Source organism: Limulus polyphemus, unplaced genomic scaffold, assembly GCF_000517525.1.
Source record: "Limulus polyphemus unplaced genomic scaffold, Limulus_polyphemus-2.1.2 Scaffold108, whole genome shotgun sequence".
Taxonomy (NCBI): Eukaryota; Metazoa; Arthropoda; class Merostomata; order Xiphosura; family Limulidae; genus Limulus; species Limulus polyphemus.
Window position 1 is genome coordinate 335,230 of NW_013665718.1, and position 15,444 is coordinate 350,673.

Below are 15,444 nucleotides of genomic sequence, written 5' to 3' on the forward strand. Positions count from 1 at the left end.
TGGGAAGTGGAGTGGTGGTAACATTGCCAATGTGGCACAGGTCATCTCTCATATAATTATACCAACAACATGCCAGAAGCATACCGTACAGTCTGTTCAGTAGACTTGAGGCGAGCACATCACTAGACTGTGCACTCCTCCTGTGGCTTGTGACTGTCCAGTTGAGACAAGCACATTCCAAGATATGTGCCTTCCTCCTGCAGGCTGTGACTGTCCAGTAGAGTTGAGGTGATCATGCACCACTCTACCATGCCCTTCTCCTGTGGTTATGTTTGTTCAATGGAGTCGAGGTGAGCACACACTGTATGCACTTGATGCTGTCAAATCAACATGTCACACTTAATATTACATAATTTATTACAAGAATTTCTTTGTCCTACTCCTGCAGATGGTGTCAGTCCAAGAGTCTGATGGTAGAGATGAGGTAAGCATGCACTTCCATTACACACTCTATGGCATAAATTTTGTGCACTCCTTCCACAGCTGGTGTCGATTCAAGAGTCTGCTGGTAGAGTTGAGACAAACATGAATGATTAATTTTTGTGCTCTTCTCTCACAGCCAATATCAGTCCAACAAGTCTGACGGTAGAGTTGAAGTGTGCACTAGGTACAGTCTGAAGGAGGCCCAACCATGCTGTACATATTGGCTCTCCGACCTCTTGTATGCAAGTATTTGGACAGCCATGTTCTTATTTTGCCCATACTTGTGATACCTGGGGCTCATTTGCATCTTCCTCTCTTTTACTTTGGATGAATAGTGTACTCTGGAAAAACTCATGGAATCTTGAGTAGATGTGGTCCATCTTTATTCTTCATTTTCTACACTGTCTCAACTGTCCTAAAGTTCTTCTATAGGACAGTTTATTCCAGTTCTCGTTAATGTTTCCAGACCTCCTGCTTCAGTGCTGCAATCCATTGGAACACAGGAGTGATTTTGACCTTGCCAGTGGAGATCCTCCTCCAGGGTGGAGCTCAGATTTCAGTGTCGGCAATTACCATATGGGATCAGGTCCTATGGGGTCTCATCTCAGAGTGTTCGTGTCTGTATGGGAGACATTCACCACAGATCAGTGGGCCATTCAACTTCTCAGGAGGGGATTGGCCATTCAGTCCATGTCTCCTCCTTCTCTGTTTCTCATACCAGTTGGCTTTCCACTCCCCAAAGGCCCTCTTAAATCCACCCATCAAGCACAAGCCATCCAGGATATTCTACACAAAGAGGCAATAGAGCTCATCACCTCCTCTCTCAAAGGTTTTTGGCTCTTGGCTGTTTGTAGTAATGAAAAAAAAAGATGGGCAACCAATCAGACCTTTCTTGTCTCAACTGCTTCCTCCAGCTTCCACAATTTACACTGGAGTCATTTCTTTCCTTTCATTGGCTCTTTTCACCCGGACTATGGATGACAAAGTTTGATGTCGCAGATGCATATCTTCATATCCTGGTCACTGATTCTTCAAGGCATTATCTGTGTCTCATGTATGACAACCAGGATTTTCAGTTTCATGCTCTACCATTCAGCCTTGGATTTGCTATATATGTTTTGTGCAAGACAGTCAGAGCTTTTTTTTGCACCATCTTCACTCCCTCAGCATTCACACTCAGCATTCCATGGATGATTGTCTTCTACTTTCTCTTCCTGCCATGTATCTGCCTCTGGTATCCAAAGCTGTGATTGCGTGGTTTCTTATCAAAAAGGAGAAGTCTCTTCTTACTCCCACACATTACCTCATCCATTTAAGGGTGCTTTTCAATTCCAGACTAAACTGGGGCCAACCTTCTTCCCTTTGCCTTCAGGCCATGGAATAGGCGATTCTTCAAATCCAGTTGTTCCTTCTCCACCAGCATGCACAGTTCTACCTCTTTTGTGGATGTGGGCATTCTTGGAATCACTCCTTCCTTTAGATCAGGCCCACATGAAGGCCCTTCAATGGTCTTTACAGGACCAGTGGAAAATTTGCACAGATGCACTGGATTGTCCAGTGAGACTGTCAGATTCCAGTGTGCTGGATCTTGGATGGTGGTTGAACAGGGACAATGCAACTGTAGGTGTCCCTCTACCACCTCTATGCCCAGAGATACATCTGTTCACAGATGATTCTCTTCAGGGCTGGGGTGATTTTATAGACAATATGGAATTCAAGGAGCTTTGGACTGTAGAGGAAGTTTGTCACCACACCAATCTCTTAGAGCTTGGTTTCTTGCATTCTGAGCTTCTTCAGGTTGGTTTACATATTAAAAATAGTACTTTAAGTATGATTTATTGTGTACTAGCTTTGAGAAGAACATTTTAGCTAAATAGGAAAAGTTTAATATATGGATCCGTCATATTACTTATTTATGGTGCAGTTACTTATCTCAAACTTAAAGTATAAGTGTAGCTTAGGATTTTTTAGCCCTGTAGCTTGAGAACAATATTGTTAAAATTATACTACTTCATTAACGAATACAATTATTGAATTATTTCCATCATAGTTTCTAGAGATAAATGATTTTTCAATTCATTGCAAGACTACACATATTTCTTTAGTTTTTAACCCTTTATGTTACTCACTTGTTTTTATACTGTTCGACTACTGGTAGTCTCCACATTTTGTACCATATTGAGTAATTTTATTGTCCAGCTTGTTAAAATGCTTGGTATGGATAACTGACCCAACATATTAGGTGAAATCACTTATTTTCTATGTAAAATATATGATGGATCTTAGCAGTAATTATTGGTATTAATTGCAATATTGATGGATTTTTTTAAGACAGTTTTTTGTGTGACTTGTATATTATTATACATCTTGTCATGGACCCATAACTAAGTTATTGAATATACAGTCAACAAAAATTTGTTGAAATAACTAATGGGTCCCTTTTGTGTAATATGAGTGTTAATAAAACCCTTCAAATTCAATATACAAATGTCTTCTTTCCTAAATCAAGGTACACTAGATGGACAAACAAAAATGGTTCGAGATGGCACAGCAGTATCAGCCCATCAGTGGAGTGCAGCAGAAGGAAAATGGATTAAGATTGGTGATGTTGTTGGAGCAAGTGGTAGTACTCCATCAACATCAGGGAAAACTTTGTTTGAGGGGGAGGTTTGTCATTTTTGAGATTCATTGTATAACATGCCATTTGTTTTAGGTTTTATTCATAACAGGTGGTACTTTGTTTCTTAAGATTTCCTTGCTACCCTCCAAAACTAACAGTTAGTTCATTGTTAATGTTACTCTTACTCTTTCTACAAATAAACAGATGAGGTTTTTATTATGTTTTTTTCATCAGCACATATTCTGCAGTGTTTGAGATATAGTAATATGAGGCTTTTGTGTAATACACCTGATGCTACCAACAAAATAAATTGTCAAAAAGTTTTAGTTTGTTCTCCTCAAATGTAGTTTTTCTTAATGCATAATTTGATATTTCCCAGCTACATAAATAAAAATCACCAGTGTAATAAATAAAACTATGGAGTAAAGTTTATTTGGAAATGTGGATGTTTAAATCTGTAATAGTTCTAAACAAATATACTTTTATTTTTTTTATTAATGTTTAAAAATTGTAGAAACCACAAAGTATAGCAATATTATAGACCTTCTTTCAGTCTGTCAAACAAAGATACAGAATAGCTCAGAATTTTAAAGCACTACTGTATTCAAATGTCACTAACATCTACATTTATGTGTGTGTGTATAGATAATCCAGTTATAACTGCTTTTTCATACCTATACATTGATATTGTGATTACACTTGAATTTCACTGGGCTTCCAGGTGATGCAGTATTACATTTCAGGCATGTAGATTTTCTTAAAGTTTTATATGCTAAATCTAGTCTAGATCTGCATATATTGGCAGTCTAGTAGGAAGCTTATGTTGAAAACACTAGGACAGGCTTTTTAGCATTGAGCATGTTGGTTTGGGAGACCATAATTTTTGTGCATCAATTACACAGCTAATTTGAGCGTAATACTTATTATGTATTTATCATTTATTAAAATTGAATATATTCTGTATTTTTTGTCATTCCAAAGGCAGAGAAAATAAATAATACTATAAGAATAAAACTTGATCACTGATGTAACTGTTTGTGTGTAGTATAATGCAGAGAATGAATTTGTAGCTTTGAAGATGTAACCAGGAGAGAAAATGAAACATTAATATAATTCATTGCTATATTTTGAAGTACTTTTTTATTAGTTTCCTATGGTAATCTTTATTAGCACTTCTTTGCAGTCTATCATAAAACAATGTACAGTTTATGCAAGTAACTAAGTCACTTCTGCTAAATTATTCTCATCTTATATTGTAAATAATAAGTCATGTTAGTTGTTGACGCATTTAGTTTTATCTAAACTTGGCATGTAGTTTTGTGTGTCATTATCTTTACTAAATTTTAGTATTTTTTGTCTGTACTTCATTTTTGGCTTATTGAAATATGTACTAAATTTTTTTTAAACATTGAATGAAGAATTTGCTTTATTAGTAAAATTTGGGTAAAAAATAGAATGCTCAAAAATCATGTAACCTGTACAAAAGTTTACTGTTTGAAATGATGGTTAGTAGTCAGTAAACTACAAATCAAATCTCAAAACTGCATTGACATATTAATTCTGTCAAAATATCTTAATAAGATTGGTACAAATTGTTAAATAGGTATGTGATGTTTTAAAAGATTGGAATCTAAAGAATGAGGCATATGAAATTCCATAATTTAAACAGAGAAAGCATAAGCAATTTTGATCAGTATTCATGCATAATATTTCTTGCATGAAGGCTTGAGTGTCAAATCATAAATTTTATTATTTATGTGACACAGTCTGTTATACGAAGGAAAGTCAACTTCTCCTTCAAATAGACAATAAATGGTACACATAATACCAAATTTCAACATTTTGTTTTTCACTGTTTTAAAAGCTATAGAACTTGTGGGATAAATTAGTAACTATAATTCAGATGTTTCTTTTAACTAACTTATGTGCATTTATATGATCTTTGAAAAGTTCCTGAAAAGGGCATTGTAAAATTAAAAATTATATTCTTATTTTTGAAAAATATTTACCTTAGATTAATTTGTTCAGTTTGTGCAATTATAAACTAGGTTGTTGATGCTATGCTGGGCTTGAGTTTGGTTCCCCTGTTGCTAGTGTTGATCAGCAGTTCTGATCTCTACTTCTTTTTATTAAAATTTCAGCCTTGTTATTTACATTTGGATTGTGGTGTAAATTATAATAAAGTAAAAACAAATAAATAAATTATAACCAAATAACAAGGATATAAATACAGCACTAGGCTACTGCCGACTGGTTGCCTCCCTGTGGTCAGTGGTTTGAAATTGGGAAAAGCACCACATTTTCTGGAATGCACTCTGACAAATATGCTGGGACAGGACTCCATAACTTGAGAAGGGCATGTGCTTTGGCTGGTGCTAGAAACTTTAGAATGTAACCATAAACATGTAACATGTATTACTTTGTATGCAAATGTTAGCATTTTTTTTTAGGATTGATATGGCTTTGTTTAAACTAAAGTTTTAAAGTGGAACAGGTGTATGTTGTAGAAACTGAAATTGTGTGTCATTGCTCAGACCCATTTTTTGTGATTAACTTGTCAATGGTAATATGTACCTCATTCAAATACTTGCTAATGAATTAAATCATTGCACTTCTTTAAATATATATAGATGCATAATTGATATTTCATCTATATTCTACTTTCTTTTAGGTCTTACATCTAGTGTGTACTGTTCATAGTGCTATGTTTACAGGCTTTACAAAGAGTGTTGTTCAAGCTAGCTATGAGCTTAATATTTAAGACACCTAGAATTGAAGCTAATTTTTAATCATTAATAACTTGTGATAAAAATTTAATCTAACTATATAGATCAGAACTAAAAAATGTAGGGTTAAAATTTAATGGAGCCATTTCTATATAACAAACTGACTAGAAATAATTAATGTTATGAACCAATAAACATAAAGAATAATACATTGAATCATTAGTAGGTGTACCTTACTGTAAGCAGTATTTTGGCTGTTTACCAATAATATCTTACAAGCTGCAGCCACCTTAATAGGTTTAGGTTAGTCATAAATCCACATATTCAGTTTTCACTGTAAAATATTCTTGACAAGTGTAAAAATTTATAATGATAAAAATAAATTGTATTTAAAACTATTTTAATCGTAGTCATTTTATTAATATAAAGAATGTAGCATTAGAAAACTTGCTAAACATCTTTACTTCTGATTGGTTGTTTTACTTAGGCAGTCAAAAGGAAAGATGTTTATAAATCTTTTTTGCTATCAAATTGCAAATATTCTAAATTTATTGGATTATTATCTCTAAGATGATAATATTTTTGCAGTTATTTAATAATGGTGAGTGACTATTAGAATTTATGAAATAGTGTTTAAAAGCTAAACATTATCATGGGATAACTGGTTTATAAAGTTACCATTGAAATTATTTTCCAGGAGTATGACTATGTGTTCTCAGTTGACATTGAAGAGGGAAAAACTCTTAAATTACCATACAATGTGACTGAAGATCCATGGTTAGCAGCTCAGAAGTTCATTCATAAACATGAATTAAGCCAGTATTATCTTGATCAAATAGCCAATTTTATAATTAATAACACTAAAGGTGTAATTCTTGGAGAAACAAGCTCTCAAGTTTTTGACCCTTTCACAGGTTGGTATGTTTTTGTTCTTGTTTCAGGGTAAAATAATGTAAATTTAAACTTTGTTCATTTCCATGAGATGTATAATATATGTATATATTAAATGAAAAACTTTTGTGTACTGTATAAATTTAGGTGGTAAAAAGTGAGCAACATTTGTTTGATTAGAGGTATCACATAGGCTTTAGATATCAGTAATTTTGTTTTACTAAATGGGGTATTTACAAAGTCCAACAGTAGTCCGACCCAATATGAAATGTACTGATATCATGAATTATTTTATGTAGTGCTTTTAAGCTGATTTATCAAGTGAAAATAAGATGTCTAGCAGACTTTAGCTACTCTTTGAAAGAAAATAAAGTGTACATTTTGTTTGAATTTCACAGTGTATGTATTAAGTTAATGATAAAAAAGAATTAAGTTAATTTTTCTCTTAAGGTTAAATATTTATTGAGCAAACATTCTACTTTTTTGTTGAGGTGATACTCAGGTTAACTGTTACATCCACAATTACACCAACAATTTTGAATTTGCTCAGTACATCCTGTACATATTGCTAGTGTGTAGGATGAACTTAAAGATGGTTATTAAATAATAATATAATATTTGATATGACAGTAATGTTATGTATTTGCTTATGGAAACAAGTAGATTTTATATACCATTCATCATGTTACTTGTTACAATTGTTTATTCACTAGTCTAATTTTAATGAAACAAATCTAAAACAGTTGCTTCATTTTTCTCATTTCATAGTTTGCCAGAAAATCATTTAAAAGTTTAATAAATATTAAGTGTGGAGAATTTTATTTGTTAATTAAATGATTAAAACTTTAATTCAATCACTGTTAGGTACAGAAAAAGATCAATTTGAAGTAAAATTTCCGAGTTAGAAGGGAATTAGAGAAGATTCTTAATCTCTACTAAAGGACTCTCCAAGTATAGTCTTTATAGTCCTGTGGACTTCCAAAGTCACGAGTCAGTGTTGGATGTTATATAAAACTACTTATAGTCAGAGATCCTTTTCAATTCTTATTGCCAAAATACATTGACTCATTTTATAATCCCTCCCAATTTTATTTTTAAATCTTAACTCTCAATTGACAAATTAACCATAATCAGGTTGGTAATAAATCTGGAGTATGTAAGATCCAGAAAATTTTCAAATTGACAAATCAAAAGTATACTAGGAAGGTACTCATGTTGTAGGGCTTCCATTCTGTGAAGATGAAATGAAATTGACGTTTTTCACAGAGGAGTTACTTAACATTGCTTACCCTACCCCTGACAAAAATCTTCCATTTTTTGACCAAAAGTTGATTGCTTTTTCCTGTGCTATTTCCTATTTCGAAGCTTAGAAAATTAATTTGGGACACAATGGAAACATCAGAGGATGATATTAGGCCTTTTTATTACTTGCATCTGTAATGTGAAAAAGTGTTTCAAGTGCAATAAATCTGCAATAAGAAAGCTGCTTCTTCAAGAGCAAAAGCTTGGGTTTTGAATATGATGATTCAGATATTAATGAAACCTTTCCTTAAATATTTTGTAAAGGTCATCTTCTGGACTTTGTTACTGCTCTTATGAAATATTTATGGTTATTGTTTGTGCTGAAATATCTAAGTTTTTTGCCAGTTTTACACCCAAAAGTAGCAATCAGCCCTAGTCAGAATAGGTCATCTTTGAAAACCAGTTTTCACTTTTTACACTGGGCCTAGGGTCTTTAGACCTACATCTAAAGAAACAATCAAAAGTGAAGAACTAGTATTACTGGATTTGATTATTGAAAATTTATCATCATATTATTGGTATTTTGACTTTAAATATTTACCTTTTAGTATGTTAGTATTGCAAGTGCCAGTGGAATGTGATAAGATATACTTAACTGAAGAAAACTTCAAAAATTTATATACATTTTTGGAAATTCTTTGATGAACATACAGTGACATTTTGCTTTCTGTTGTAATTACTTAAGAGATGACTCATGAGATGCAATCTAGATGTACTCAATATAATGCAAATCAATTTTGACCAGAGAGCTTTACCTCAGGACCCTAGATAAACCCCAACTCCTGGCCTTTATATATTTTATTTGACCTTCATACAAGGTTGGTGAATGGATGTATAATATAACTTTGAATACAATTTGGTAGTTGTCTGGAGCACAAGTAGAGGAATTTATATATGTAGTATATAAATCTATTCATGGAATTTGTGGAAGTAGGTAAAATGAAATAAATTTTGTAAACATGAAATTTCTTTTAAAGTTATTAAATATAAAAAATACATGTATTTAAATACTTATTTTTTTTTTAAATTTTACATTTTAAGGGTCTTCTAGATATATTCCCAAATCAAATGGTTCAGGTGGAAGAGTTGAAGGAACTGATCCTTTTACAGGTGGAGGTCGATACGTTCCTACTGTGAAGGATCAGGCATGTGAGAAAAAAGAAAATGTTTCAGGTGAGTTGGAATCAACATGAAACATCTCATGTTCAAATGTTACCATGGTTAGTAGCCTATACAACTATCAAAATCTAATTACTAATTTTTCTTATTAGTAGTATTTCTGGACAATAATCACTAATTAGCTCATATCCTGCACATTGGCCATTAATCTACTGCCATCTTCAGGGTAGTTCTGGAAAGGACCACATGCTGTGGTAAGAGCCAGGATGAGATTCCTGTTCCTTATCAACACATACAGTCTTCATCAGGACTTCCCTGAATATGGTAGCAGCCAAAACATAGGATATAAACTAATTAGTGATTGTGTCTAGTAATAGTAGTTATAAGAAAAACAAAATGTAACTAATTAGGTTTAGGCGATTGTATGAGCTACTAGCCATAGTAACAATTGATTCTCACAACCTTAATGTATGTATTTCTTAGTGTTTAACTAACATTATTTCCAGTTGAAAGTCCTGAAACATTATCTCTCACAGTTATAAAGGAAAAATTTAATTTAATAAAACTTTCCAGTGTGAAATGCTGAGGGTTGTTAATGTACAAAACTAATGTAAAATAGATAAGGTATTTTAAGCATAAAAAAGGGGAAACATTTATTTTGAGGGTCCATATCATTCTTAATAGGAGAGCAAAGATAAAAATTACCTTGTTATGGATTATGCTTTAATGTTGATTTGTATGTAGTTCAAGTACGTACAGAACTGTGCATAAATTAGAGACTGCTCAGTCATCACCACATATTTTAAAGTTCAAAACGTGCTGAGTTTCTTTTAGTGCATGTATTTCAGAACTTCATAATGTCTGAAGGAAAAACAAGTGCATGTAAAGCAAGCTTGGAGTTTATCCCTTTAATACATTATCACAAAACCGAGAATCTCTCCCATTGCAGCTCCTTCACTGTAAGCTCCATTAGCTCTCTAAAATGGCTGGTATATTACACAGGCCAAATTGAATGACTTAGAACTATATAAACCATCTCTTGTGCAAAAAAAGTAGTGTTAGACCTGCTTTTGTCATCCAGTTTGACTTGCCAACTCTAAAGTGTTGAACCAATGGGAACCTTCTAACATGTCCAGACAGTCATCTGTTCATGGTAAAGGAAAGCTGTCAATGTGAGTTACAGTATCTATCCTGCATAAAAGCAACATAGAATCTTGACATACCTTCCATTATTTCTGATAATTACTACTGGAGATGACCAAGCACCTTCCAGAGGTTGTAGGACTACATGTTTCAATATTTGCTGTATTTATGCACTGGTTACGTTCCAAGTGCTCCAGGGAAACAAGTACAGTGGTTGCTTTATTGGACATGTGTTACCTGTATCTATATTTTTGCGAGTCTCTGTTGTTTGACACAGTTAGTCATCTGGTCCCATAAATACATCATCATATTCAACCAACAAGTTACTGAGTTTCTTTTGCTGCATTAGGTCTAAATTGTATACACAATCCTCAACCATTGATTTCAGAAATATTGGTGGTAGAATACTTGCTTTCAGTCCATGGTGTAATGGACAAAAACTCTAGCATTACTACTAGTCTTGATTACTTTCACTTTGCATTCTACAACTATGACCATTTCAATGTAAAGCTTGATGGACTACATCTATCATTGGACAAATACATGTCCAACAGAATGTTGCCTGCTTTATGGACAAGAAACAGTTCAATTTATGCATGGCTTCTGTAACCACATTATAGAGTACTGATGCACTAGGCTTCATCTGGAGTAAACCACGAAATACCACTTGTGTATACAGAGGTACTCTTATTCACTTTTCTATATATACTTGTGTAGTACATTGTTCCTAGTCTCAGTATGGCTGACATTGGATAATTCTCCTGCAGAACAACAGTATATCAGTTGTACAGGTGAAGTTGATGGATAATTTCTACAGTACGTCCATCTTGAAGATGCCAATCCAGATCCAAGGTCAGAGAGGACTACTTTCATTTAATGAGTGACATTTTCTAGACACAGACCGAGATAAACCTCTCCACTTATGTCTAGTCCATTGACAATCACCAGAACAAAGTCAGTATCCACTGACTTGATTGGTGGTCTCACTTGGAGAGCTTGATATATTGCAAGGTCAACCAATGTTCTGGCTGTTCCTGTGTCAATCAGAAACTTAACATCTCACCGTTGTACTCTTACATGTACGTACCAAGTTCCAACTTGCCATGAAAGAGCTGGGCTGACCACCAAGTCTTTTGTTGTGCCCCACCAGTTGGTAGCCAGACCTGACTTTAGCTCTATTAGTTTTTTGGAGCTAGAGTGACAACATTTACTGCATGCTGTTGGTTCTCCAGGAACTGCTGAGCCATCAGTTGAAACCAATGGTAGCATTGCCTACTTTGCTCTTTGACAAAGTATGGGTGCTGTTGGTTTTACTCTGGATCATGCTAAGCCATCAGCTGCAAGCTTGCTGCTTTTGCTGTTCAGCAAAGTATAAGCAGTTTATTCACCAGCCCAACATATCATAAGTGAAGCAGCTTCTTTGCTTCTCCCATCCCAGTTATGTCCAGGTGGAGGCATCATCTGCATAAGTTGTGGCATATAAACCGTGGGTAGAACTTGTGTGGTTGTGTCAAAGTGCCAGGATATGCGAGTGGCTAGTTGACTCGAGCTTGACATGTTGGAGGTGCTAGATTTGGGTGTTTCATCTTAGGTCTAGCCACAGCAGCTTGATCTGCTCTTCTAGGTATACCAGACATTAGCAAATCATCCAGAGTCAGTGGTTGTAAAGAGGTTGAAATATTGACAAAAGCCTTATTCCCAGGAAAGGACTTTTCCTAGACTTGACACCTCTCTCATAAAACCTTTTTTTTTGTATTGGCAAACTCTCCTCTTAGCCTTGATTAATTCTACTAGTGGAAAATGCCATTCATTAAATGAGAAATTTCTTTAAGCTCATTAACTCCAGAGTTCAAATAAAGGCAACACACACTTCAGGAAAAACCTAAAACTTCACAATAATATCCTGGTCACCTACCTACTCTATGGTGTTCTCAAAAATGTAAGGTTTTCTCATAATGATTAGCACTACCCACCTTACTTATCATTCTCATTCAACACAAGATAGGCCATAACCTCAAGATATCATCTGTTGTACCAATAAAGGACTCTTTTGTCACTGACTTTTTTGCACAACATGCATAATTACAGTATTATCTCTCATGGGCTGGGTAGGCATTATCTCTAGAGGACAACAAAGGAACAAAGTCAAATTAAGCTTTTTCTGGACCACATGTTATGTAAAAACTGCTTAGAATAAACAAAAAGTTTTGAAAATTTATACTTTAAAATAAAAAGTAGAAAATGCATATTATACTTGCATTTTACAATGCTACTTCCACCTTGTAGAAAATACTGGTGTCTGTTGGTTCCAAAACTCTCAAACTTTGACTTATGAGACCAAAGTATTCTTCACCATATATAGGTTGTTTATTTCTTTGGGTTTTTGCAAACTTTCTCTTTTCTGTTGTTGCCTTTCCAGAACAAAGGTTTTTTTGCTGCAGTAAATCTTTTCAATCCTTTTTCACACAAGTTGAATCCCACTATGGAAGGGTCAACTTTAACATCAGTGGTTTCTTGAAGTTCTGCAGCAAGGCAACTGCTGGGTTATATTTTCTCTGAATGAGGTAAACCTAAAGTACTTAACATCTGATTTGGAATGCTTACAATCTTTGGGCATGCTCTTATCATCAGTGGTACCAGTTTCATTGTATTTTTTGATTATTCTTTAAACTTCAGTTTCTGATACTTTCATTTTTCCAAAAACTTTCCTGTTGACTACAGCCCTCTTTCTCTATGAAGATATTATGTTAAGTCTTATTTCATCAGAAACTGTATTATGGAACCATATTTTGTACTAGAAAATAGAACTCTCATTTGAGTCGCAGAGTCAAGAAAATGTTGTACAAAAGCAAATAATAATTCTTAGTTACCAAGGAAAAAAAAACAAATTTCTGCAATGGAAAATTAATAAATGAATAAATTGTTGTTTGTTGTTAAATGTCATTATAGTAATTACATGATTCAGTTTTAAAAAATGTAACTATTGTCATTTCTTACATTTCATTAGAATGCATTTCAAACAAACTCATGGTTTAGAAGGTATCCTTGACACCATTTGCTCAGGATACTGAATTATATATAGTTTTGAAACAGTTATTTGTGGGATAATAATAATAGATTTATTTCAGTGAAACCAAAAAAGCACCTGAATGAGGGTCTCTAATTTATCCACAGTAGTGTGCCATGACTAAGGTTATTTTACCAAAAGAATAATTAGTAATGAATCTAAAAATCTCAATGATAGTATTTCATCTTTTAGTCTGAATGTTTAGACATTAAATATTGTGTGATTTTTTTTAAAAACTAATAATGTACATGGTGTTCCTCATATGTTAAAACATTGATAATGATCATTTGGGTGGTCCTAATTTTTGAAGTTTTGGTTTACAATACTATCACCCCATCATTTTGTTTCAATATATAAATAAGTAATTTACATCAAGTTTCATTCATATTGAATAATATGTAGGGTTGCTCAAGGCAGTTGAAATTTTACCTTGTAGCTCACATTATATCTGTATATTGTAGAATGTTCCAAAGCAGATTTCTAGCACTGAAAAGGCTCAAGCTTCTGCTGTGGCACATTTGCTGGAAGAGTGGGAAATCATTGATCGTGTAAAGTCAGTTTGCTTTGACACAACAGCAAGCAAGACTGGTTACAGAAATGAAGCACATGTGCTGTTAGAACAAAGATTAAATGAGAATCTTCTGTATTTGACATGCTGTCATCATACCTTATAACTTGTCCAGGCAAGTGTTTTCAAAGACTATATGGGGCTTTTCTCTGGTCCAGATATTGCAATTTTAGTCAGTTCCAGCAGTCTTGGAAATACATGGACCAGTTGAGATATGAAACTGCAGTTGCCATGATGAAGTAGCAGAAGCTATAGAGGAAGTTAAGGAGAGTGTCACTGAGTTTGCTGCAAGACAATTTCAGGTCAGCCAACCTGGAGACTATTATTGAGAGCTTTTTGAACTAGTCATAACTTTTCTTGGTGACATCCCTGACGTGGAGTGTGATTTATAGCATCTGGAGCAAAGCATCATCATGCACAATATATGATCACGACATTATATGTTTTCAGGATCTAGATGTTTATGAGACAATTTAACCCTTTCTTGACAGGTCTTCCTATGGTCAGTGGCCAAAGGGCATGTCATCACATTTGTAGACTTGTATTCAAAATTTTATTGAACTACTATTTTATTAATGTATGTCAATAAGTTTGGGATCTAATTGTAAATTATAATCAAATCCTAGTATTATACATTAGATAATTTCATAGTTTAAAAGTTAATATGAAAAAAAAATCCTAAATATTGATTTTTGTGTGTTACTTGGTATGTTTGGTTCAAATTAGATATTTGTGGTTGCCCAAATACAAAGTCTTTAGTTTCTTACGAATTAGAAAATCAAATTACTGATACTGACAAGCTAGAATATAAAATAAAAAATCTATCTTTTCTATTTTCTAAGATAATATTATATTTAGTAAATCAACCAAGGTGGTCCTGCCCACTTCTTCCATATTTGGAAATAATTGCATATGTACACTCACTTTGCTCTCTGACATATGTATAACCAATTGAAAGCTTAGAATGTCCCCCATGTGATTTTCTTAGCCTCTGCAAAATATTTATATGGTAGAATCGAAGCAGAAAGGTAGGAGAAAATGGAGCTCAAAATATCATATTTTTTTTAGATCCAACTATAGCTTTGTTACTAGGCCTGATAAATTATGGTGGAATTCTGTGGTACTGATATAGTAATTTATGATTTTAAGTTATTTCAAAATGCATATATAAAACCTAAAAAAAATCGTTTTGTTCTACATCCTCCATGTGCGAAATTTGACAAGGCTTAGCAAATTATGGCACGGAGGCAAGCAAGTACAAAGTTTGTAAGTAGAAGAAGTCATTGTTTCATGTACTTCTTTATTTACTATTCTATGTTTTAAGAAAAATAACAAATTTAAGAACTTGTTTATAAATACTAATAATATATATACTTATGTAATATATTATAACAGAATTGTGACTGTATTTTACAAAATACTGGTCCACTAGAACAAAGCCAAGACAGGTCACTTTTATACTATCGGATATGGTAACATAAGTACGTATGTGCAGCATCATTGCAACTTCTGTAATGTTAGTCAGACATAGCTAAATTATCAATAAAATAAAAATATTAAATATATATATATATATATATATATA

At 33.5% G+C, this 15,444-nt stretch overlaps 1 protein-coding gene across 2 annotated transcripts in view; it reads left to right on the forward strand.

The window, feature by feature from the left end:
- Positions 1-15,444, forward strand: part of LOC106470966 (phospholipase A-2-activating protein-like) — a 48,529-nt gene that overhangs the window by 22,235 nt on the left and 10,850 nt on the right. The window contains exons 6-8 of one of the 2 annotated variants that reach the window (XM_013931557.2): positions 2,933-3,090; positions 6,467-6,683; positions 9,004-9,135. In XM_013931557.2, the coding sequence (XP_013787011.1) occupies positions 2,933-3,090; positions 6,467-6,683; positions 9,004-9,135 (507 nt within the window). The remainder of the gene's footprint in view (positions 1-2,932; positions 3,091-6,466; positions 6,684-9,003; positions 9,136-15,444) is intronic. The other variant, XM_022400403.1, reaches the window with a different exon arrangement.